Consider the following 25,378-nt stretch of genomic DNA (forward strand, 5'->3'; position numbering starts at 1 on the left):
GAAAATAGTTAAATATTGTCGTGTTGGCGAAACTGGCAAAAACGTAAGCGAAATTGGGATAACCTCAGTTAGTGTGGGACTGATGTGGTGGAAGCGGTGAAGTAACGTGCGGCATGTGTTGATGAAATACCTGACAGGCTGATGTAGAATTCTGTATTTTGTTGGGAAGTGTCGTAAATAATTTGTGGTAGATTTTTTGAAAATTCTCAGCCATGTCGGAAGTTGACACCATGAAGATGTTCCAAGAAATTGGACTGAGTGAACAGAAAGCTAAGGAAACCCTAAAGAATGCTGCTGTTACCAAGAACCTGACAGAAATCATTTTGGAGGTGAGGGTCTTTACTAAAAATGTGGAAGGTTTACGCTTTATCTCCTCGTTAAACTTAAATTTTGGATTTCAGGCGAAGAGGTACAACGATTTCCCGTCCGCTAACCAGCTGCTCTTATATTACCTTGCTACAAAAATAAAAAATCAAATTTTACCTCACATACCACTTATCGTCGAATATCTGGCTTCAGGAGGACTGAATACTAACGAGAGGGTGGATGGTAAGTTGTTTACTCAGGATAGACCAATAGAAGGACCCTCTATAGTATGTTTCATTATATTTATACCTGTCTTTGTATCCATTTTATTGCTTTAATACATGCCCTCTACATTTTTGACAGCCCCATTTATAAATTTCAAATTACTTGTATTTGTCGAAGTATATGCTCCCATTTTTTATGTTGCATCAGATTTTCTGAAAATAGGTCTTTCCTCTTTAATTTTGTTTTGATTTTAATTTCCTCTTTCTTTTATGTAAATTTAATGTGATTTGTATTTCGTCGATATATTTAATACAAATAATTACTAAAAAATTCTCTATTGTTATTAATTTCAACTCAACAGCTGCCTTGGATTACCTGCTGTCCCATTCCAGTGGAAAAATTGATAGGAAGAAACTTGAGGATGCATGTGGTGTAGGAGTTGTAATCAGTGCAGACCAAATTGAAGAAGAAGTTTCAAAAGTCATCAGTCAACACAAGCAAGAATTAATTGAAAAAAGGTTTGTAAGAGTTTCCAGCTGCATATGTATTTGGATTCTTTATAAGAAAATCTGTCCGCATACACATTATAAAGATATCGTTCTAAGTAGGGGTGCTGACTTACAAAAAATTTTGGGGGGCCCAAACCCCTTGCCCCGGAAAATATTATAAGTACATAGTTGATGTCTCCATGTTCCTGGGTTTCACCGCGTGGATTTTCTTTGTGACGACAGTTTCGCCGGTATTCCAACCGGCGAAACTGTCGTCACAAAGAAAATCCACGCGGTGAAACCCAGGAACATGGAGACATCATCTAGACAACACCGCGGAAAACTACGCATCAACTTCAAGTACATAGTTAGTTTTAAGTTTTTTAAGCATTTTAGAAGAGTCATATGATCAACATTTATAGAGCCCTGATAACTAGAATCTCGATATCTGGACACTCCGGGGAAAATCAGCAAGCCTGATACATTGTTTCCTCACACCCACAACTAATTTTTGAGGGGCTCGGGCCCCCTCAAGCCCCATGGAGTCGGCGCCACTGGTTCTAAGTATTGTTGCATAATAATGAAAATAGTGTATGACCTTGGGGTATGAATTATGGATTTTTAACGTTAATTAAATGAAAATTCATCATTTGTTTGGCTTGGTGTGCTCACAGTCCTGCAGAGATTTTATGTTAATGCTGTAGAATGATTTTTTTCCCAAAATTTTGAGGTAGAATTAAACCTGCTATCTTCAATAAATTAATAAGATATGGTACTCTTTTCCTCATTTCAATTCTACATTGATGAGTTTTGTTGCACAGGTGACATCATTAGGGCTATTCAAAGAAACCAATCAGCATAGAATAAAATAATGTGGAAAAAATTACCAAATATTTTCAATTTATTAAAATGGATTTCCACTATATTTTACCTCAAACACTCGACTTTATCTGTGTGCTGAGGTGTAGCTTCTGGTAAAGGATCCAGCTCAACTATTTGGCTTGGATTTGCGGAAAATTGTTGCTCACGTTACACTTAGTGTGCCCTTCCTCATGCACCTTATATGGGGTTCTGGACTGCAGACTGTGCAAGTTTAAGCCACTGCAGAATTCAGATGGTATGAAGTGATATGTCAAGAACAAACGCTCAGGTTCATGAATGTAATTGGCCTAAAAAACCCTCTTCTGATCTTTCTCTGAACTACGGGAGTAGCTGCTGCATCAGAGTGGCAATTTACTTTCAGGTGGCTCTTGTTAAATTGAGTTAAGTCTTCTCCATTGATTGGATGGCATTCTTTTCCTTCGATACTTTATTTATTTTTTGTATTCCTATACGAATGAAAACAGCACTTAACAGCAATGATTGGGGTTTTTAACTTAACAACTAAACTTATACTGAAATCCCTGCTCTGGATAGGGGCAACTTACCAAGGCGAAACTCGAACCTGCAACCTCTTATGTAATAAATTAATCGTAGCGGGCGTAACTTGGTGGAAATCCATAATCACAGGAATAGAAGGATCAACAACTTTGCTATTTCCACATAGTAATTTATTAACACCGACCATGGTTTTGTTACACCACCTTGATAAAGTTACTCTGTAACGAAACCATGGTCGGTGTTAATGAATTACTATGTGGAAATAGCAAAGTTGTTGATCCTTCTATTCCTGCTCTTATGTAACAGGCAAGGACTTTACCCCGCCGCTACTAAAAACTTTTGATTGTCCTGTCTGACTTTTTGGTGACAATTTATCGAATATTTACTCTCAGCTGAATTGTGCTTCAAATTGAAGATCAGAAAAACTGCATATGCATAAAAAAGTGTGATCGTAACAAAGTATATTGTCTTAGATTTTTAAAGAAATTACAATAACATATCATTAAAATGGATATACATATGTCTGAAAGTTCACAAGTAACAGCATTAATGTCAAACATTTGTTCAGAGTAGTAAAATTAATAGTATTTGGGTATTAAACTTCATTAATGATCCTATGTGGTGATGAGATGCACTATGGATGTCAAAGATATCTTCGAAAGAGGTCATTTCATATCTAGTTGTCAAAGAAATCACATGATACTTAGTGATTTCTTTTACGAATAACTTTTGGCAAATGCTATGACTTATTTTAATGAATTAATCAAATATTTTGAACAGATACCGGTTTAACATTGGAATTCTAATGCAACAAGTAAGGACTCAGCTGAAGTGGGGTGATGGTAAAGCAATAAAAAATGAAGTTGAACTGCAAGTTTTAGATCTCCTGGGACCCAAAACAGATGCAGACTTATTTCCTGTTGGTAAACCTGGGAAGAAAAGTAAAGTTGAGAATGTGCCAAAGAAGAAAGAAGCAGAAAATAAAACATCTTTACCAGTTGGTGGTAAGTTGAATAAATCGAAGCGACTTTAATATTCAGTTGTTATGCTAACAGTGTGTTTGTTTGCCATGAAATGTGTTTTAAAGTAAAAGTCAAAGTAGTCCAAGAAATGCTGCCATGCCTTTAAGTATTGCTTATTTGGGACTGAAGACTTTGGTTGATTTAAGGCTGAAAATGATGATGAAAGGAGTAAATGTGGAGGGAATTACTGATTTAATAAGGGATCTTCAACATTTTACCTTGCAATGCCTGTAGTTCAAAAGAAGAGGTGTATTCCATTAAAATAATATGCATTCTTATGCACATACTGCTCAGTTTTTTCCATTTTTCCCTAAAAGAATCGTATCTCTCCCTCTTTTTAAAAGGGCCCTGATGAAAATTATAAGTGAATAGTGTCTCTCTCATATTATAGTTGATGCTATTCTAATATTTTATTGGTCATTCACAGGTGAGGTTGCAAGTGCGACAGCTGCATATCTTCCAATTGGAGAGCAGATAAAAAGTAAAGGAATATTTCATAAACCAGGAGAAAATTTTAAGACAGAAGGTTATGTTATAACATCAAATACCTCTAAACTTTTGGCAGACCATTTGAAAGCAACTGGGGGCAAGGTATTAATATTTTATCTGCATTTAAGATTTTAACTTTAAGAATAATTTTAATTTTAAATGTCCTCTTCAAGGTTGTTACAAGGTTTCCTCCTGAGCCGAATGGAATTCTGCACATAGGTCATGCAAAGGCAATAAATATTAATTTTGGCTATGCTCTTGCCACTGGGGGTAAATGTTATTTAAGATATGATGATACCAATCCGGAGAAGGAGGAGGAAAAGTTCTACATGGGGATAATAGATATGGTGCAGTGGCTTGGTAAGTTTTTTTCTTTATACTGTTGTATCTTTAAATTTCTCCAGGTATTCCTTGTCTTTTAATCTCATGTACTTGTCGTCGTGCTACGAAATAGCTTCAGAGGCATATGTATGATAAGTGATTAAATTATGAACAAATGCAGTAAATCCTCAGAAAACGGACAATATCCGTTTGAAGGCTTATTCATAAGTTGATAAACGTATGCCAGACATTGAATTGTGTGATCATCCTGCATAACGCAACACTGCATTTCAAGGTTGCCTCAACTCACGATTGTGCCGAACTGATGAGCAGAAAAAAATTTAGTGTCTGTGGGAAGGAAGAATGGGAGAAACGCTGAACAGTTCCTGACATCATAATGGATTAATAGATACTTTGTTCAGACAGTGACCAAAGTGTGAGTTCCTCTATGCTACACCGTGTTGCATTGGCCAACTCCATTGACGCCCGATTTGAAATTTCGGGCACGCTTGAATTTTTCAAATGTTTGTGTCTCAGAAAGTCGTATGTTCGTCGGAAGAGGATGTCTTTAATGAGTGGGTCACCATAATTTCACAGCAATGAAGCTTATTATATGAAGTTGTAGATACTTAAAAGAGAACCACAATTGTCGCTCTAGGGCACAGTGCATGAGAAGAACTTAAATGTTGCACAATGATTGTGACTTAGCCTAGTATATGTCCTCATAAATGTCGTTGCTTATCTGTTGAACTCTGTCATTTTATAACCACCGGGACCAGGACTGAGGTTAGTAATTTCGTAGTAACAAAATTTCTTTTGCTAGAGATTGATAGATAGATAGATAGTTTAACCTTTTCATCGGGACCAAGGATTTAATTTGTAAAAAGGAGAACTTCATAATAATGTTGTTCATATTAACAAGAGTCCACAGTATTTATTTTATTGAATGAATATGTATTTGTTTGTAAGTTTGTAGTTTGTTAAAGAAAATATTTTGGAATCTGTTGATAAAGGTAAGCCTGACATCTGAGATTGCTCATTTTGTATTGAAGTATACTGCCCGCCCTTACTTTTTCCTCATTTTTTTCTGTCTTATCTCGCTTGATACAATGTTTTCAGGCTTCAAACCTGATGATGTCACTCACTCATCTGACTACTTTGATCAGCTGTATGAATGGGCAGTGGCTCTCATAAAAAAGAATTTGGCCTATGTTTGTCATCAAAAGCAGGAAGAAATAAAGGGATTTGATCCACCACCATCTCCTTGGAGAGAAAGACCTGTGGAGGAAAGTCTTATACTTTTTGAGGTATATGTATTTTAATTATTATTTTTTGGTCTTTTTGCTGTTTTAGATAAGTTACAGGTGTTTTCTTTTATTTTGCAATTTAGGATATGAGAAATGGAAAATTAGATGAAGGTGAAGCTACCTTGAGGCTAAAGCTAACCCTGGAGGAGGGAAAACAAGACCCTGTTGCGTACAGGATTAAGTTCATTCGTCACCATCGTTCAGGGAATAAGTGGTGTATTTATCCAACTTATGACTACACTCATTGTTTGTGTGATTCAATTGAAAATATTACACATTCACTATGTACGAAGGAATTTCAATCCAGGTTTGTGACCTTGGTCTCATTTCTTCAGGTTTTTTTTTTTTTTAGAATTCTTTAAAATAACCAACCCTAACTGCCTTGGTGATATCAGGTTTTATACTTGTGGTTCCAAACACATAGAAGTCCATAGAGGACGCAGAGTGAAATTGAATGAAGTACAGAGCTTTCTAACTCTACCCGTTTTCAGTTGCAACATCCTTTGTGCCTTGCCAATAACCAAATATAAATGTCTCGTTGTCTCCTGCTAGACCATGCAATTGTGCCCAATGTCTCAGTGAGTCTTTTGCAGAGATTGTAAATGCTTTATAACACTCACTTAAAATTCAACAAATATTAACACTATAGCCCTGGATAAGTCCTCACAAAGAAAATTGGGTATTACGACATGTACCGTTAAGTCACAAATTTAGGTAACACATTAATTGTCTACGTTAAGAAAATGTTAGAAATTACATCAGTGATGACAATAGGGTGGTTTCCTATTATTTTTTTATTGCCTTAATCGAAAGATTATTACTCCTGGAGTACGCATTTCACGATTTTAGATTTTTAAATGACAATATCTATTTTTTGCGATTAAATGAAAAGTGAAAATTTTCAAGCGCACGAAAATGCGACATCTAAGTATGAATGCTGGGAAAACTCTGTGTGACGTCATTCTGGTTCCCACTTTCGCCGTGTGAGGTGACCTTGGGGCTAGGCTTTGAGCGCTGGTACAATGCAGGCAGGTAGCAGAGTACCCTGCTAGCAGGTATCGCTTGGCTTAGTTATGGATTATTAATACATTATCAAACGAAGGAAACTTTCCGACCATAGCCAGTTTTAATAGGTGATTATTAAGACATGTTGCCCTGAGCTCTGTGCCTCATGCATGCATTGGTATTCTCAGACAATGTAAAACTCCTATCTACTCATATAGAAACTAGGTCCCTGTGACGTCAGGTGGAGTGGCATCGCATGGGCGCCAATCTGGCTTTTTTCAAATGCGATTAAAATTGACCATTGCCATTTATCAAAACTGGGATTTCTTAAACCGAATAATTTGTATATTATGGGTAACGAATCGCAATCAATGCCTTTCGTTTTCTTTGATGAAGGAAACTACCCTATTTTCTGCATTCATTAGCTGATTTTCAGTGCCACTTGAATTTATTTTAGAATGTAAATTTAGTTATTATCTATGGAAAACTGTTGAATAACTTTTTTGTGGCTGACTAAAAACGTCAATTCAAGGGCACAATTGTAGCCTGCAAAGTATTTATGAAATTAATATATCTTACATAAGTAATGTTTTTATAAGAATGTCGTTTGCCTGTTCATTCTTTCAGGAGGTCATCATATTATTGGCTCTGTAATGCCTTGGATATATATTGTCCTGTGCAATGGGAATATGGAAGACTCAATATGAACTATACAGTGGTTTCAAAGCGTAAAATTGCAGAGTTGATCACAAAAGGAATTGTAAAAGGTAGGGTTTCACCAAATATTATTCTATAATTCAATTTTTTAATATTGGCGTGCATAATTGATAAGTGCTAGAAATTTAATTCAGTCAATTGCAAGAAATCAAAAATATAACTTCACTGGAATTTCATATTATTGATCAAATGACATTTTGTTTGAAACCTTTTCATTAGGTTATTATTTAAAAATTTGAGACAAAGTTGCAAAAGAAAAGGTAAGTACATAACTGGTCTAATAGCGTGTTGGAAAAACTTATTTTTCACCTTTGATGGTATCACATGTATAGGTCATCTCAACTGTAAATTTTTTTCAAAGAGGTGCACTGAGGGCTGCTGTACACTGATGCCTTGTTCACACTACGCTCTTTTTATGCCAGTTAGCCCCAACCATGGTTACAAAACGAGGTGTGAACGCAAGTTACCATTAACCGTGGTTGGGATTCTGACCACGGTTTTCCGACTATGGTTGGCAGTAGTTTATGCGTGTGTGAACGCAAGTAGGTTAAAAGCTGGTTAGAAAAAGAAGAAGGCGGAGCAGCAACAAGGTGGGCTAGGAGGAAAGAAAACAGAAAGTTAAGCATTCAAAGAGGAGACGGCAGTTATTGTTGAGCTATATTTGTCAGAATTAATTCTAAAGAAAATGTTATAGATTCATGCCGTAATTTGTTGTAAATTATGAGATTTTAAACCTGATGTAAGTTATGCGATATACTATAGTTCGTAATGAATTAGCCTATTGCTCACATGGTATTATTACGGACAAATTGAATATCTCTATAAATATTTTGATAGAATTATGTAAAATGTGCGAAACTACCTTAGTAAAAATACGATGGTCACAATGATTTTAACGTTTTGGTAAGAGTTCTTTGTCCCAGTTTGATAAAGATCACATCATCATCATTAGTCAACAATCCTAAGATTGGTTTGACGCAGCTCTCCATTTCTCTCTCCTATCCGCTAATCTCTTCATAGCTACATATTTATTCTCTTTTACATCCTTTATAACCTGTCCGATATAACTCATTCGGGGCCGTCCCTTGCCCTTTTTCCCTTCCACTTGTCCTTCAACGATTGTCTTCATCTGACCATCGTGCCTCAAAATGTGGCCAACTAAGTTGTCCCTTTTTCTGCTTAATGTTTTTAGGAGGCTTCTCTTTTCTCCTACTCTCCTTAGCACTTCCTGGTTACTCACACGGTCAATCCATTTTATCTTCATCATTCTTTGGTAGCACCACATTTCGAATGCTTCCACTCTTGACTTCTCTGCTGCTGTCAACGTCCAAGCCTCGCTTCCATAGAGAAACATACTCCATATGTAGCATCTGATGAATTGTTTCCTTACTTCTATGCTGGTATTTTCAGCTGTAAGAAGATTCTTCTTTTTGTAGAAAGCCCTCTTCGCCTGCGCTATTCTACTGTATATTTCTTTCTTGCTCCGTCCATCGCTGGTAATTCGGCTTCCCAGGTAAGAGAACTCGTTCACCTCTTCAAGCTTATGCTTTCCTAGGTTGTAAAAAACTCACCATTATTAAACTACAAAAGAGCCAAGCTCTGCGATTGGCCGCGAATTCATCCCGTTGCCGGATGCACTGGACAAAACATGACTTGCAATGCTTTGCCTCTATTTGCCTTTGTCTAGAGCATAGAACGGCGACAAGGCGAACTCGCGGCCAATCGGAGCGCTGAGCTAAAAGTTTCTTTAGTTTGCAAATGCTGCGTCTTCGGCAAAAGCATTATTGATAATTTAGGTTACACCGGCATCATTTATCCATGGTTAAAATTTCGTGACATAATTTTCACGAAATTTTAACCATGGATAAATGATGCCGGTGTAACCTAAATTATCAATAATGCTTTTGCCGTATAACTATAAAAAATAAAGTTTGAAACGTTGGGTTACACTACGTATCACAAAAAAATATCACGTTCTCTCTCTTATTTCACAAGTTTAATGTCAACAATTAAGTTGTAGCAGGAGTCGATGTAGGCTGCTAACAATGAAGATTCGATGGAATGGTTTGGACGATGTTTATTGAATTGTGTACAATTCTACACTGAACTGCCGGCCGAAAGGCCGCAGTATTTATTCAGTTTGCCAACTTCCAGTATGTTCTATCTTACTGTTCTTGAACATTAAAGAAACTTCTAGAAGGGAATTCTAGAAGGCTAGAAAAATTAAGTAATAAAACTTTCCGGCACGGAGAATCGAACCCGGGCCGCCCGCTTGGGAGGCGACTGCGCTACCGCTGGGCTATCTGGACTGTTGGAAGGGAGCGATGACGGAGCGCGCTTTAAATTGCCTCCGGGCAAGCGATGTGGCGGCAAGGCAGGAGGTGCGGCCACCACACTACTCCCCCCCGGGGAAATACAGCTGGCGTTGTAGCGTACAGGTGAACGAAGAGTCCGACCCGAGCGCGTCGTTGGATGGGGGGCGGCAGAGGTGTCCGCGGGCGAAGGCGACGTCCCGGTCGATGGCGCGGAAGATGGTTTTCCGGAGGTCGGTTCAGAAGGTCTCGATGTCCTTTCTTGAAAATCGTCCGGCTGGAGAATGTGCGCAGGCTTAAGTCGGTCGATGGAGACGACTGTTGGTTTCCCGTTGATGTTGATGGTGAATGTTTTCTCGCTGCGGGTGATGACTGGATATGGCCCTAGATATGGTGGCTGGAGGGCCGTCCGAACTGCGTCTTGTCGCAGGAAGACGTGCGACGTCGTGGCTAGAGCTTTGTGAACAAATATTTTCCAGCTGTTGGAATGATGAGTTGCAGGAGTTGGTCTCACTTTTGACATGTGAGTACGCAACCGAGAGACCAGATCCTCAGAACCGATGCTTGCCGGAGAGTCGGCGAAGAAATCACCCGGGAGACGCAGCCGTTCTCCATAGAGGAGTTCCGCTGGTGAAGCCTTCAGGCCCTCGCGCCAGGTGGTGCGGAGTCCGAGGAGAACCATTGGCAGTGCGTTGATCCAGGACTCCGGGGAGTGCGTCATTAGTGCTGTCTTGAGAGGGCGGTGCCAACGTTCTAGCATTCCATCAGCTTGAGGATGGTAGCTTGTGGTAGGGTGAAGAGCAATGCCCAGGGTGGCGCAGAGCTTTTTGAAGAGTCCTGATTCGAACTGTCGTCCTCGATCGCAGGTGAGGCGTTTTGGACAACCGTAGTGGGCAACCCATCCTAGGAGAAAACCTCGGCAGACGGATTCGGCAGTGATGTCGGCGAGAGGTTCTGCTGTCGGCCAACGTGAAAAGCGGTCGATCATCGTGAGAAGATATTGGAACCCAGAGGCGTAAGGCAGAGGTCCGACGATATCGACGTGGACGTGGTCGAAACGTGCTGTAGGTGTGGTGAAGTTAGCCAGAGGAGACAATACGTGACGATGCACTTTGGATCGCTGGCATGGAAGGCAATTGCGAACCCAAGTGCGACAGTCCTTGGACATGTACGGCCAAACGTAGCGGTTGGATATGTTTTTAAGAGTGGAGTTGGAACCGGGATGATCAAGACTGTGGACTTGATCAAAGACACGTCGACGGAACGGTGGTGTGATATAGGGTCGAGGCGTGTCCTTAGATGTGTCACACCAGAGTTTGACGGTTGTTCCAGGAATTGGCATTTGAGAAAGCTTGAGTGAAGTACCGCTGTCGAGGAGTCCACGAAGTTCTTCGTCGGTGTCCTGCGAACGGGACAAGGCGACGAAGTCTAACGGTGTAGAGGCGCTGACAGATTCCACTCTTGACAGACAGTCGGCGACGACATTGTTCTGGCCGGAGACGTGGCGTACGTCAGTTGTGAATTGAGTGATGAACTCCAGGTGTTTGAACTGACGTGGCGAGCAGCTGTCAGCGTTCTTGGTACGATGGCTGAAGGCGAAAGTCAACGGTTTGTGGTCCGTAAAAATGGCGAAGTCGCGGGCTTCTACCATGTTACGGAAGTGTTTCACTGCCTGATACATCGCGTAGAGTTCTCTGTCATAGGTGCTCCACATCCGTTGCGACGGCTTTAGTTTCCGTGAAAAGAAAGCGAGCGGTTGCCAATTGTCACCTGAGCGTTGTTGCAAAGCAGCACCAATCGCGGTCTGGCTGGCGTCGACGAAGAGGGCCAGGGAAGCTTCAGGGTCCAGGTAAGCTAGAATGGTAGCCCGGGCGAGACCGGTTTTGCATTCTTGGAAGCTGTGAAGAAGTTCCTGAGTCCAGGTGATTGGCGTGGAACTCTTGACTGAAGGACCTTGCAGGAGCGCGTTGAGTGGTGTCTGGGCTGAAGCTGCGTGTGGGATGTGGGGCCTGTAAAAGTTGAGCATACCCAGGAAACGACGGAGGTCTCGAATGGTCTTCGGTTGTGGAAAGTCGTTGATGGCAGCAACTTTTTCGGGTAGGGGTGAGCACCCATCAGAAGTTACGGAGTACCCGAGGAAGGTGACTTTTGTAGCTCCGAAGACACATTTGGCTGGATTAATGACGATTCCATAGTGAGAAAGGCGTTCGAAGAGGGTGTGGAGATGCTGAAGATGCTCCTCTTCCGTTTTTGAGAACACAAGGATGTCGTCCAGATAGGCGTAGCAGAAAGGAAGTCCTTCTAGAGCTCCGTCGATGAAACGCTGCCAGGTCTGCGCGGCGTTCCGAAGTCCAAATGGCATGAAGTTGAATTCAAAAAGGCCAAATGGAGTTATAATGGCTGTTTTGGGGATATCCTCTGGAGCCATGGGAATTTGTGTGAAGGCTTTTGCGCAGTCGACAACGCTAAAAATGTTGCAGCCGTGGAGGGCAACGGAGAAATCTTGCAGAGTGCGAACTGGATAGCGATCTGGGATAGTTCGACTGTTGAGCTTCCTATAGTCACCGCATGGGCGCCACCCATCGTTTCGTTTGCGGACCATGTGCAGAGGCGAGGCGAAGGGGCTGTTGGAGCGACGTGCCGTTCCCTCGCGGAGCATGGCATCGAACTCAGCTTTAGCAGCGCGGAGGCGGTCTGGGGCCAGGCGTCGAGCTCGATGATATATGGGAGGTCCAGGTGTAAGCTCGATGTGATGCTGTGTTTGATGGCGCACTTCTCTTGGAGCGCCTGGAGGTTTGGTGATTTCAGGAAACTTGGCGAGCAGGCGGTGATACGCTGTTGTGCCGGGGATTGTCCGAATGCTGGCCTGACGAGAAAAAGCACGGTGTCCCTGAGTACACAGGCCAGTAACTTGGTCGATGAGCTGGGCAGTTTTTAAATCCGGAACCAGGTGAAAATGATCGAGGAAATCCGCTCCAATGAGTGGCTCGCTGACTTTGGCGACGGTGAAACGCCAGACAAAATCACGACGAAGGCCTAAGTTGAGTCGGAGTGGCATCGTTCCATATGTGCTGATCCGGGATTCGTTGGCCGCGGAGAGATCGTAGTTGGTTTCGACTCGTCTGTCGTTGCAGAACTTTACCGGAAAGATGGACAGATCAGAGCCGGTATCGACGAGAAATCGATGACGGGAGTATTTATCAGTAATGAAAAGGCGGCTGCTCCCTATAGGGCGGGCGGTGGCCGCCGTCACTGCTCGCCGCTGGAGTTTTCCGTAGCTCGGGAGCAGGGCGCTTGGCACCTCCTGGCTGCATTACCGAAGCGCCGATGGTAGTAGCACAAGCTGGCGTCGTCGGCTGGGTGGTAAGTCTGGGAGGGGCTTCTGGACCGTGAGGGAAAATAGTCTCGGCTGCGGGAACTGCTGCGTGAGCGCCGGTGCTGATCGTTTAGTTGCGAGAGGAGAGCCGTTAGCTGTTTTTCGAGGCTCCCAAGTCGTCTGGCCAGCGAAGAGAAATCTGTTGAGCTTGTTGTAGCGCAGACGGCGGGAGCTGAAGTGTCCGTTGAGCTGGCAACAGCGTTGACGGCTAGGGCTGGTGGTGGAGGCAGCGGTGTGATCTCGACGATCCGATCGGCGATTTTGGCGAGTTCGTCTAGCGGCAGTGTTGTCTGTGCTTGCAGAATAGCTTGGACGGTAATTGGAAGGCGCGTCAGCCATATTTGTCGCAAGAGTGTATCCTGGATTTGGAATGATCCGTTGAGTGAGCGCAGATGGCGTAGGAGTTGCGACGGCTGCCTATCCCCAAGTTCTTCAGCCTGAAGGAGTTGCCTAACCCTCTTTTTCTCGGAGAGTGAAAGGCGGCGGATAAGTTCATTCTTCAGGTGTTCATACCGGTCTTGAGCTGGTGGATTTGATAGGATGTCTTCCACTTCCTCAGCGAAATGGTTGTCCAATATGGAGACGACGTGGTTGTATTTAGTCTCTTCCCGTGTTATGTTGGCAAGTTCGAACTGCGCCTCGGCTTGTGCGAACCAAACTGAAGGCTTACTTGGCCAGAAGGACGGTAGTTTCACGGCTGCGCGGCATGCCTCCTGTTGATTGGTTGCCTGGAGTCGTGCGGCATTTGCTTCGGCGTCGTGCTGGGGTGGCGGAGGTTGCGAAGGCTGCTGCTGCAGTGGTTGCTGTGGCGGCAAAAGTGGCTGCGGTTTTTGCTGCTCCGCCGCAAATGCCTGTTGAAATTGTTGGGCCTGATCGGCGAGGGCCTGCTGGTGTTGTCCAACAAGTGCCTGTTGTGCTTCCGCGTGTTGCATAGCCGCCGTCTCGAGTTCTGTTCGAAGGTCGTTCAGTTGACGAGTAAGCTCGGCGATTTCTTCGTCCTTGCTGGGCATTGCTGGTTGCGTTCGTAGTTCGGGGTCACCAATGTAGCAGGAGTCGATGTAGGCTGCTAACAATGAAGATTCGATGGAATGGTTTGGACGATGTTTATTGAATTGTGTACAATTCTACACTGAACTGCCGGCCGAAAGGCCGCAGTATTTATTCAGTTTGCCAACTTCCAGTATGTTCTATCTTACTGTTCTTGAACATTAAAGAAACTTCTAGAAGGGAATTCTAGAAGGCTAGAAAAATTAAGTAATAAAACTTTCCGGCACGGAGAATCGAACCCGGGCCGCCCGCTTGGGAGGCGACTGCGCTACCGCTGGGCTATCTGGACTGTTGGAAGGGAGCGATGACGGAGCGCGCTTTAAATTGCCTCCGGGCAAGCGATGTGGCGGCGAGGCAGGAGGTGCGGCCGCCACAAAGTCACATTTCTATAAGTTATTTGTCCACCATTTAATTGAAGTAAAATATTTTTAATTTACGGTATAGCATCAGATTGGATCAATCCTTAGTCAAAATAAGAAAACAATAATTGCTAAGACTGTAATGCAGCGACAAGTGTATCTCAATCCCAAATCACCACAAGTGTGCCTCAATTGAGGCTTAAGTCTCAAGATTAGGTCCTCTTTTTCTTCACTTACATCAATGATTTGTCAACACATCCAAATCGAGGGCAAGTAGTAGTATATGCTGTTGATCAACCTAATTATCACTAATAGTCACTTTAATTCGTATTCAAAAGAGCAGTAGAAAAATGCAAATCATGCTATCGATGAAATGATTAGTTGAACGAACACATCTGCATTAACTTCTAGGTAGCAAGGAACAATGCTTGACGACGCTGGAATGCAATATTTAATTCAAAAGCAGCTCATAATATGTACATACGTTGAATAACCATGGTAAGTGTGTTAATGCACACTGGTTCTGACGTCATCTTACGCTGGTTGAGAATGATGGTAGTGTGAATGGGGCATGAGTACATATGTGTACTTTTAAAATGAGCATTTGTATTAATTCATCATATCGTATGAGAACATTGCCTAAATCATTTTCATCAATAATTGCATTGTTGTTGTTTGTGGCGTCATGAAAAGTGTAGTGAAAATTTATTTTGTCATAGAATGACTTTTTTCAAAACCCTAAGTTTAATATATCACAGAATCGTAGCCCGTAGTACCAAATAAACAAAAAATATTCTTTTCACTATAGAACAATATCTCATGGTGAAGATAGAGGTCAAAAAGAACCGAACTGCCAAAACAAAATATTCACTGAAATAAACCAGTTTGAAAATAAACAAGGTCTCTAAAACCTCTTGTTCACTGTTCAGGTCTGCACTGCACCCGTCCAGCATGTATGGGCCAGTAGGTATGCTCACAAAGAGGTATTGTGAACTGTAGCTCAATCACTACATTATTTCAGCTGATGCGTTGTGGTTACAACAGAAGGGAGTTACAATGCAGAGCATCCAAAGCCGCCAGAGCTGCAACATAGACCACCAAGCCCCTTCCCATACCACTCCTCTTGCCTCGTCATCACGAACAGCGAAAACCCAGACAAAAATGAGCAATTTTAATGCCTAATGGCTTGTTTTCATCTGGCCGTTTGTTTCCTCTTGGCATGCATACCCTCTGAGCGACTGAGCTTTAGTGGTGAATGTTTTGTGAAGATTGAATCTCTCAAAATGATGGGAGCTTAATCCAGAGGGCATCTTTTTAGCTGTATTTAAAAAAATACTTATCATAGTTCAATTTATGGTTCCCTAGTACATACATATCGCCACTGATTCTCAGGGAAAGCAGGTGTTTGAATGGATAGTGGGAGAGGAAAATCTCCTCAGAATGGTCACGGTAAAAGTTTGTATTGTAAGCATTTTGGCAATAGGCTGCACTTGTACTAATGCACTTCCACTCTACTACGACAAAGGCCAAATTGATCATACATATGAGGTTAACTTGCTTTTAGGTATCTAATGTGCTAATAATATGCCATTGATTTCTCTTATTCTAGATTGGGATGATCCTAGACTTTTTACGCTCTCAGGACTCCGTCGCCGTGGCATACCTGCTCAAGCTATCAATAAACTGTGTGCATTGATGGGAGTTACTGGAGCTCAAGCTGTTGTAGAACCTCACATGTTGGATGCTGTAGCAAGGGATGTTCTTAATGTCACTGCCCCACGGTATGAATTCACTTGTTGCTTCAATCAGTTTCAAATCCTTTTTCTTTTAAAATTGGGTAGTATGAATTACAGTTAAACTGTGTGTTTATTTGGTCTAGCAACCCCTCAAGAATTACCTTTTTTTCATTTTCTCTATTAAATTGGGAATGGGAATGAATATTCATAAGAAAGTGGCATTTATGGTTAGCTTGGTAATTTGGGCTGGATTAGAAACTTTTGTAGTCAAATATAACATCATTCAATAGCATTGGATTTTGCAGGGTGGTCTCTGAGAGGAATGGGAGTCAGAACAGATGTACATACGCAGTAGCCATTACTGAATGATAATTGATGACTGTGAGCATTTTTTCCAGCTGGGAGAGAGGTAAAACATTGGAAAGGTGCAATATATCCTATAATTGTTAATTTTTTAGTGGAGGATTTAACAATACAGAAAGAGGGACAATGTTTGCTCTGTGTATGGTGCACTACATTACTGGATATGGTGGACGCAGAAGGGGGGAATGGTCGGCTAAAGGCAAGCAAAGAATACGGGGTGAAAAATTGGAAAAATTTTGGGTGTGGACCAATTACAGTTATCTATGTTTTTGAGAGTGGGAGCGGACTGCCTGATTGGTCGTTTGTCAGTATGTAATAAAGGGATTTTTGATGAGAAGGCAGGCAGTGGACTTACCGTATATGCACCTGTAAGAGGGGCCCCTTTTTTCCCAGAAATAGCAGCCGAAAATGGGGGTGCATCTCTTACACAAACTTCTTATCTTCCCCTCTCCCCTTCACCGGTCACAAGTCCAAGGGGAACTTAGTGGCCTTGGTTTTCAGCATGAGTCTGTCATCTGAAACCTTAGGTCAAAAACATGCGGCAGGCAGGGGACTGTCTCCCTAAGTGATGTATTTTAAAAATGCTCCAGTATGCTTTTCTTACTTGTAAGCATCGTACCATCACATCAGTACCTCGGAGGTGAACATGGAAAAGATCATGCGGGGTTTTTCGCTCCGAAGGGCACCCTGAATTTACTGCCACGAGTGGGCATCCTGCGGCATTTATACCGCAAATAGTAATCGCATATTAAACGTAGAGAAACGCATAGTTTTGAAGGACAATACCTGGTTAATAGTCAACATCTGTCTTGCCGAGTAATTTCCATTACACTAAGGACCTAATTTTTCAAAAATCATCTTCAGATGCTATTATGAGGATTATTGCAACTGAAAATTATATGTATTGGTGTCAAAATCTGCAGTTTAAAAAATTCAAACGAGTATGTACATTGTTGGACTAAATGGTGGATATAAGAAATCGGAGATGCTTATAAGTGAAGAACATTGAAGGAGAGGTCGAGGGGAAGGAGCACGCTCCTGCCGTCTTTCAAGCTACGAGCGAAGGAGCAATGGAAGATCACATCCAATCTGGCATGTGACGTAGTTGCCTTCAAAGTGAAGGGGTGAAGGTGCAGCAATGTGATATACGCAGTTTGTGTAGCCTGAAGTTTCTAGTCCATCTCGTCTATTTGAATGCGCTCATGCTACGCTTAAAAAACTTAAATGATGTCATATATGCGTGCGTTAGGTCTCATTCTTTTTTGAACCTCGTGCATGTCATACAATCATACCATTGCCGAAAGTTATCGAGATATCTTCAAGCTCAGTAGATGATGCACCTAGCACCTCCAGAAACTGGGAGAATTGAAGCTAGTAGTCCGAAAAATGTCAGTTGGTGAGATGGGGTAGGGATGAAACACGTTTCCATTGTTCCCTTGTAACTTGATATTTTCCTTTGAGGTGAGTGATTTATGGTCTGTGGGGTTTCAGAAAGGGAAATATAGGCAGAGGCATTGGCTGATGGAGGGCCAAATGTGGTTCTGTGAAATCTTTGACGTGTGTATTATCCTACGGCGCTGAGATTCCCCTGATTTTTGTCCAATCTCTTGGGAAGATTCACGCTTTGTGCCTGTCGTGTTTTGCCTTAAAATTTTCCATGGTTGCAATTCTATTGCAATACTCCTACGAAAGCGTTTAAACAAAATTTTTCGTCAGTAGGACAAGTACAGTGGAACCTTGATCTATCATTTTTCAGGGGGATAGACTAAAAGAACGATGAATGTGGGTAAACGATAGATGCAGGGAAGTTGGGTTAGGTTGCCTATGTCCCAGGAAACGCAGGATTTTTGCGCGTAATTATGATATTCGTTAAAGGATTCTAACAAGATTTTAGCCAATTACAGGAATACTAGTACTTTACCGAGACACTGAGGTCATATTGTTGATTTGAATAATATCTCTTTCAAATATCCTAAAGCAGGGGTCTCCAATATACTAGGCCACGAGGGCCACATTCCAAGTTCCGAATCGCCCCGTGGGCCGGATTGCAAATTTGCTGATTACTGAAGTATACGATATTCGATACTTGAAACGAGTGCGCGGGCCGGATGAAAGCCCTCTGCGGGCCGTATTTTGGAGACCTCTGTCCTAAAGGAACATGCCACCTCGCTAAAAAAATGTTTGCTCTCCACTCGGCATTTACCCTGCTATTATGGATTTCTCTGATGTAAAAATCCAAGAAACGCCATTTCCAGTACACGTATTCACGAGAGCAATGTGCATGTTATGCCTAAAATGCCTATGCCGAATGTTTACGCCGGCGCAGTGCTTGGTTGTGAGATGGATCATGTAGGCCAAAAATATTCAATTATTTGTAATGATCCTGTCTAATAAATATATTTTTCATGTAATGTAGGCAGCGTGTAAAGCGTGAACAATATTGCGTTAATCGTCAGCGGGACGCCGCCTGAGCCTCGGCTTCATCCCACTTCCTGTTTTCACCGGGTAGCTTGCTCTACCCCCCCCCTACCATCATGTGCTAGTGGACAGCCCGAGGCATTCTCCTATAATCACGCGCTTCTATCCTGGATACTTTTCTTCATATTCAATTATTTTCAGTCCATCTTTTAAAGTACTCACTTGTTTCTTCGGAGGGGCGATGGTACGAAGATGGATAAAAATAAAACTTATAAAAATAAAACCTTACTTTATTAAACCCACACGGAAAAAGCTCGCTAGTTTGAAGTCAACCCACCCTGGAAAGTACGGAACCACTTGTGCGAGGTGAAGTTCGAAACTGATGCTATCGCGTACGTCATACACAGATAATATACTGCAGAGGGTGAAGCATGAACATATGACTGCGCCATGAAATTTTTTGTCCTAAAGAGAAGGCAACTTACACATTCTTTTCTACTTAGCGTAGCGTCATATGAGTAGATGAATTCGGATTGTTAGTAGGGAGAAACAAAATATCCTGAGAAGATATCCCTTCCTCAGTAACTCTTACAAGTGAGACTTATAGTATAACCCGTAAATTGATAACTGATAATAACCTGATATCCTGTTTTCGGAAAAATGCCACATTAACTGCCGAGAAGCTCAGTTACAAGGATATCGAGTTTCGCCAGAAATCACCATTGTATTTTTCCAACTACATATTTCCTTGTTTTAAATGCTTAAATAACGTTAGAAATGCATCGTGTTTGGTCTCGTTCTTTTTTGAATTACGTGCACTTTACAAATATTTCAATCTAATAAAAGTATAATGCCAATTGCCAAAATTCATTGTTAGACACCTTTTGGGCTAATAGGTGATTCATGCAGCAGTTAACCTCCAGAAACTGGGAACTTTGAAGCAGGTAGGCTGAAGAAGGTCAGTGGGTGAGAAGGAGGGGGGGGGGGGGCGCGAAACACGTTTCTATTGTTCTCGTGTAACTTGATATTTTTTTCGAAGCTAATGTCTTCGTAATACGATCCCTGCGTGAGCTGAGACCTTTTTTTACTTCGGAGGAAAGGAGAGCTTCAGAGGGGGGAGGCGAGTGCTAAATGGAGGGGGATAGCGGATCTTGGGAAATGCGCTTATGTAACTATCCCACAGTACTCAGCTTCTCCCTATAGTAATTCAATCTCCTGGGGTGTCTGTCGTTATTAGCCACAAATAACACGTTGTAAACACTTCGTCTCATTTTCGTCAAACGATGGATGCGGGAAAATTATACAACGGGACCACGATCTTCAAACGATCAATGCGGGAAAACGGTACATCAGGGAACGATGGATGCGGGAAAAAATTACATTGCCTTTATGGAACTTTATTTGGGACCAGGAACGGCGAACGATGAATGCGGGAAAACAATCAATGCGGGAACGATAGATCGGGGTTCTTCTGTATCGTAGAGAAACAGCATATGTGAAGAGAGGATCGGAAGTCTTTCTACTCATTCTAATGGGATATTGCATTCACGAAAGCATTGATTCAAAATTTTGGATTCAGATTCAATTTCTTCAATGAATTTGGATTATCCGTGGATATTTGGATCTGAGGTATCCGATCCGACTATACCTAGTAAGCATCATAAGGATAAGGCTACAAGTGAATACCTTCTTATCTCTGAGTGCCATATATATCGTGTTAATTTAGCTGAAAAAGTGCCACGTAAATTTTTAGTGTTGAAAGAGGAAATTTGATAACTGTCGAAAGTCCAGGCATATGTCTGCAACAACACGCGGTAGGATTTTAAAAAATGCTGCAAATGTTTTTTCATTAAGGTCTGTTCACTTTATCTTTGCGGGTGAGCTGGTGTGTCTTAACCGAGTTGGGGTGAGAGGAGGGAAAGTTTATCTACACGTGACTTTCCCTCTGCCAATCAGCAGACAGTAGGCGTGGTCTAGCACTTCGGAACGTCAGTCGCTCTCAGACCTCCGTCGTGTCAACTTCGTGAATCTGCTAGCTGTGTTGCCAAATCCTTTTCCCTTGCACTCCCCGTTTATAAGAATGTTACGCCTATGTATGCCTTTCACCAGCGGTCTCGCATTTAGCGGACAATATCCTGGCTTCTGAGATGGGATTATTCTCAATACATTGTATGCATTGTTTCGCCGCCGGGCCCAAAATATCTGTGGCCACGTGTGAGTCACACCTTTTCAGTGAGACACAAGGGCGGCTATGTACATTTGGCAACGTTAAGGTTGCTCCTGCTCTCTCTCTCTCAGTACTACCCCTTCCCCTTCAGCGAGGCCCCTCCCCCTTCAGCGAGGCCCTCCGAGAGTGTCCGGGATCTCACGAAAGTTGACCCGCAGAGATAAAATGAACAGATAATAGCTCCGATGCTCAAAATAGGGGTGTGTCTCTTACATGTGTGCTCCTCTTACACGCTCTTATTCAGTATTACTGTGCAAGATTAATAAAGGATCTTCAAGTTGAAATTGTTGATGAAATTTTTTATTATGGAGGGACTTTGGGTAGTTTCTCTGAAAGAGAGTATGGTAATGGTTTGGTAGGATATCGGGGTTATTTTGTATGTGGTGGCTTTAATTGAAATGGGAGCAAAATAGGGAGTTTTATATAAGGAGGATAACAACTGATAAATTGAAGATATTGTAGCTTTTTTGTGTGTTTTTAATGAACAGAGGTAATAAATTTGACTCTGACAAGCAATATGTCAATATCAAGGATGATGAATAGTTTTGTTGTTTTAATTACAATTTTTTGACTTGGCAGAACCATGGTTGTGCTGGATCCACTGAAAGTCACTATAGAAAACTTTCAGTCATCAATTCCGACATCTCTGGAAGTGGCAGATTTCCCTGGAGATCCATCAAAAGGTCACCATAAGGTCACCCTAAAAAAAGAAATTTATATTGAAAGAAATGATTTCAGAGAGGTAAGATTCTCTTGTATGCAGAAAGGTAATTGTTTTGTTAATTTTAAATAGAAAATTGAATGCTGATGACTTTTTCTTGCAGATGGAAGAGAAAGGATTCAGGAGACTGACTATGTCACAGTCTGTTGGACTACGCTATGCAAACTTAGTAATTTCATTTTCTGATATTGTAAAAGATAATTCTGGAATGGTATCAGAATTGAAAGTGTTGTGCAAACCCATTGATGAGGCTGAAAAACCTAAAGCGTTCATTCACTGGGTTTCTGACCCTATTCCTGTGGAAGTGAGGCTCTATGAGAACTTGTGAGTACAATGCATTTTCTCCTTCTTGATATAAATAATATGTGTATTAAAGGATTATTTATTGATGAACTATAAATCGATGAAAATATTAAGCCCTGGTAGTTCTGCCATGCTTCCTAAAATTTTCAAGTCTTGGTGAGTGAACATACATATCAGTAGACTCATTCCATAGATAGATAATCGGACATATTACATATAATGGTTTGTTCACTTTAAGAAAAAAAGTTATTCTCTTAATCACTTTGCATTTCGAATAAAGTCAAGAATATTTTTTGTCTGAGTTCATTAATGAATGAAGGGTTAAAACCTGTGAATGTATTCATTGTAATGCTCATTGTAATTTAGCTAATCAGCATGGACCAAGTAATCAGTGAATGTTTACAACTTCTTCGATTTAGTTGGGTCGGAGTTGCCCAGTGTGTGTCGGGTGAGTTTTGCTTTTTGAATTTGCTTATCCCATGCGTATGAAAATATATTCTGAAGCAGAAAGGGTTGCTATGTTTAGTGTTGACAATAGTTAGTCGATTTTGTTCATAATAATAAAAAATATTTTCTTGAATATCGGCTAGTAACTTGGCTTTTCCAAGTTTATATTCCTAATCCAGTTACCAGCAGACTGTTCTTTGTATGACGTTGAAACTTGCACGAAACGTATATTGTACATTTTTTTCCATACTGGTTAACTTAAGTTTGCTCTCAACTCAGTTTAAACATTGTTATGTTTGTTAATAGATCTTTAGGATGAAAAATATGGAATTTTGCAAGGTACGAATCAATCGCCTGCTAACTTTTGCATCTTACTATATAGGTCCACATATGCTGCATAAGAAATTAGAAGAAAACTATTAATGTATTTTAGGTGAAAAAAATATAATTTTATCTTGAGTACTAAAGGAGTTATGAATTTTTGATTTTCTCAAATATTTTTACTGTGCCATTATTTTAGCTGCTTGCTATTTCGCGGAAGTTTACCGTGGATTTTTCATTCAACTGTCGGCTAGCAGTTCTCAACACCATCCTAAAAACTGCATGGAAAGTTTTTGATGCCTAATTTCTTATATTGGTAAACCTTTTTATGTTTTAGCTGAGTTTCGACGTTGCTACATTCAGTTAAGTAACTTTGGGCCTAAATTGCCTATTTTTGTATGGTGGGAAGCAGTCGCATACTAAATGTAGTATAATACGATATAGCTCCATATATGCTGCGTATGAAATTTGGATAAAACTATAAAATTATTTTTGGTGAAAGAATGGTAACTTCTCTAATGGTAATTGAAAGAATAGTTTGGTAAGAATGGTAAGGTTTTGTAATGGTATCTCGATTACAAGGGGAGTTATGAATTTGTAATGGCCACATATCGTCAGGCTTTCCTTACTGGCCTGAGTCTGTGCTGTAGGCTCTCACCTCCCAAGGAGAACATTTTGGTAATATATAGGTGGATGAGGTGTGGCTATTGTTTTGACGAAGAAGGGATTTTCCGTGAGGGAAGATTTTTTTGCTTCAAGGGACAATATAAATCCTACTGATGTTCATCGCTCCGTCGAACGATGAACATATCGAATGAAATAGCTTTAGCATAGAGTGCTTCAGAACTTCTGGTAGCCTTACATTACCTCACATTGGTGAAGTGTAAATGTTATTTACAACATTATGTGCCGGAAAATTACATTAAAATCGGAATGCGAGATTAGATCTCTAAACTAAAAAAAATGCACACAAGGATCTGGTACTTTCCTGGAAAATCTTGTTGATGAAGTCTTCACGGGAAATCAGCCGTGTCAAGATTGACATTGCTGCCAATGTTTCAATGGCCATCTCTGCCATCGTCTTCAGGGCGAATGATGGACATGGTTAGTGGTGGGCTTTTATACCCATTTGGGGCAGTCAAGTCGTCTGTGATTGGTCAGTTTTAGGTAGTCTTCCTCCTCTTAGCTTTCTCATTCTTTTGATCATGGGATTCCATGTTTTGCTGAGGTTGAAACCCGTGTCTCTATTCATTTTACTATTTCCGATTATTATTTCCCCAGAGCCCATTGTTTGGACAGTATAAATGTTGGATTGGTGAACATAAAATCTTCTTGTTCCTTATTTTCATTTTGGAGGTGTGCATCGGATTTTTGTAATGTGTGCATTATGAACATTTACTTAATTAGGAAAATATTTTCCTTGGCCAAGGAAATCATTTCATTATAATGAAGCCTATGTTTATTGATTTTAATTTTGGATCTTAATAGCTTACTGTGGGAAATTATTGCTTACAGTTAGTTATGATAGTGTATTAATGGTCAAATTTCATTACTTTGCTTGGTAGGTTTCTTCATAAAAATCCAGAAGACTCAACCGAAGTTCCTGGTGGATTCTTATCAGACTGCAATAGAAACTCTCTTTCTGTTGTCAGAGCCTTTGCTGATCAGTCAATAAAGCACTCCAAAGTGTATGATTCTTACCAATTTGAAAGGATTGGTTATTTTACGGTTGACGTGGACAGTCAAGCCAGCAAGGTGGTATACTTACGTCTTTAAATTTTTATTTAGTGCTAAATCCTATATTTACCAATTTACCATTTCAACCATTATTTCCTTAATTTGGTTATTTATCTTTTTTCAGCTGGTTTTTAATAGGTCTGTTACTTTGAAAGAAGATTCAAATAAGATTTGAAGTACTTTGCACTACCTATGAAATGAACGAAGAGCTACAAAAATGGATTAGTGATTACAAGTGGGTGCAGTGAATTACAATTTTCTTGGATTCATTGATAAATTTTTGAAGGAACTGAAGTAACTTATCAATTGGTGGATCATTGTGGACTTATGTTTTAAATTCAGAAAATTATATAATGATGGTAAATTGAGTTTATTTATTTTTTTGGGCGTCAATCAGCTTTTTTTTTAAAAATGTGAGATATTTTTGCGAGTGCCTTTTGCTAGTGAGTTGAACTTTAAGAGTTCTGTTGAATATGATTATAAATTTTTATAACATGGATAAGAGTAATAAATTGTGACAGAACAGAATTCTAAAATTTCTCTTTTTAAATATCCGCCCTCCATAATATGCAAAGGTCAATGTTATTAGCAGTATATCCCTGACCTAAGATTATTCTCTTCTAAGTCCTGCATCTAGGAGCAGATGGAGGAAGTAGGTTGATGTTTATAGCACTTACTGCATAATTCAAGTATTTTATTGGGAGTTACAAATCTAGATAGGGGAGCTGCAAAAATTAAATAATTAGAATTG

The 25,378-nt window shown here is 40.9% G+C and overlaps 1 protein-coding gene across 1 annotated transcript; it reads left to right on the top strand.

Moving 5' to 3' along the window:
- Positions 1-49: 49 nt before the first annotated feature.
- On the top strand, positions 50-25,155 carry LOC124156261 (probable glutamine--tRNA ligase). Its single transcript, XM_046530686.1, has 14 exons — positions 50-329; positions 402-549; positions 893-1,049; positions 3,180-3,403; positions 3,849-4,012; positions 4,084-4,270; positions 5,351-5,538; positions 5,622-5,845; positions 7,171-7,310; positions 15,964-16,135; positions 21,678-21,840; positions 21,923-22,143; positions 24,456-24,645; positions 24,752-25,155. Exons 1-14 carry the CDS (start codon positions 213-215, stop codon positions 24,800-24,802), a joined length of 2,346 nt encoding a protein of 781 aa, XP_046386642.1. The 5' UTR covers positions 50-212; the 3' UTR covers positions 24,803-25,155.
- Positions 25,156-25,378: the final 223 nt, after the last annotated feature.

Source organism: Ischnura elegans, chromosome 3 (genome assembly GCF_921293095.1).
Source record: "Ischnura elegans chromosome 3, ioIscEleg1.1, whole genome shotgun sequence".
NCBI classification, from domain to species: Eukaryota; Metazoa; Arthropoda; class Insecta; order Odonata; family Coenagrionidae; genus Ischnura; species Ischnura elegans.

Bases quoted from the DNA above. Each gene is read 5' to 3' on its own strand.
- LOC124156261 (XM_046530686.1), top strand. From the start codon at position 213: ATGTCGGAAGTTGACACCATGAAGATGTTCCAAGAAATTGGACTGAGT. The intron at 5,539-5,621 runs GTATATGTATTT...TTTGCAATTTAG, and splicing joins AAAGTCTTATACTTTTTGAG to GATATGAGAAATGGAAAATT. The intron at 5,846-7,170 runs GTTTGTGACCTT...TCATTCTTTCAG, and splicing joins ACGAAGGAATTTCAATCCAG to GAGGTCATCATATTATTGGC.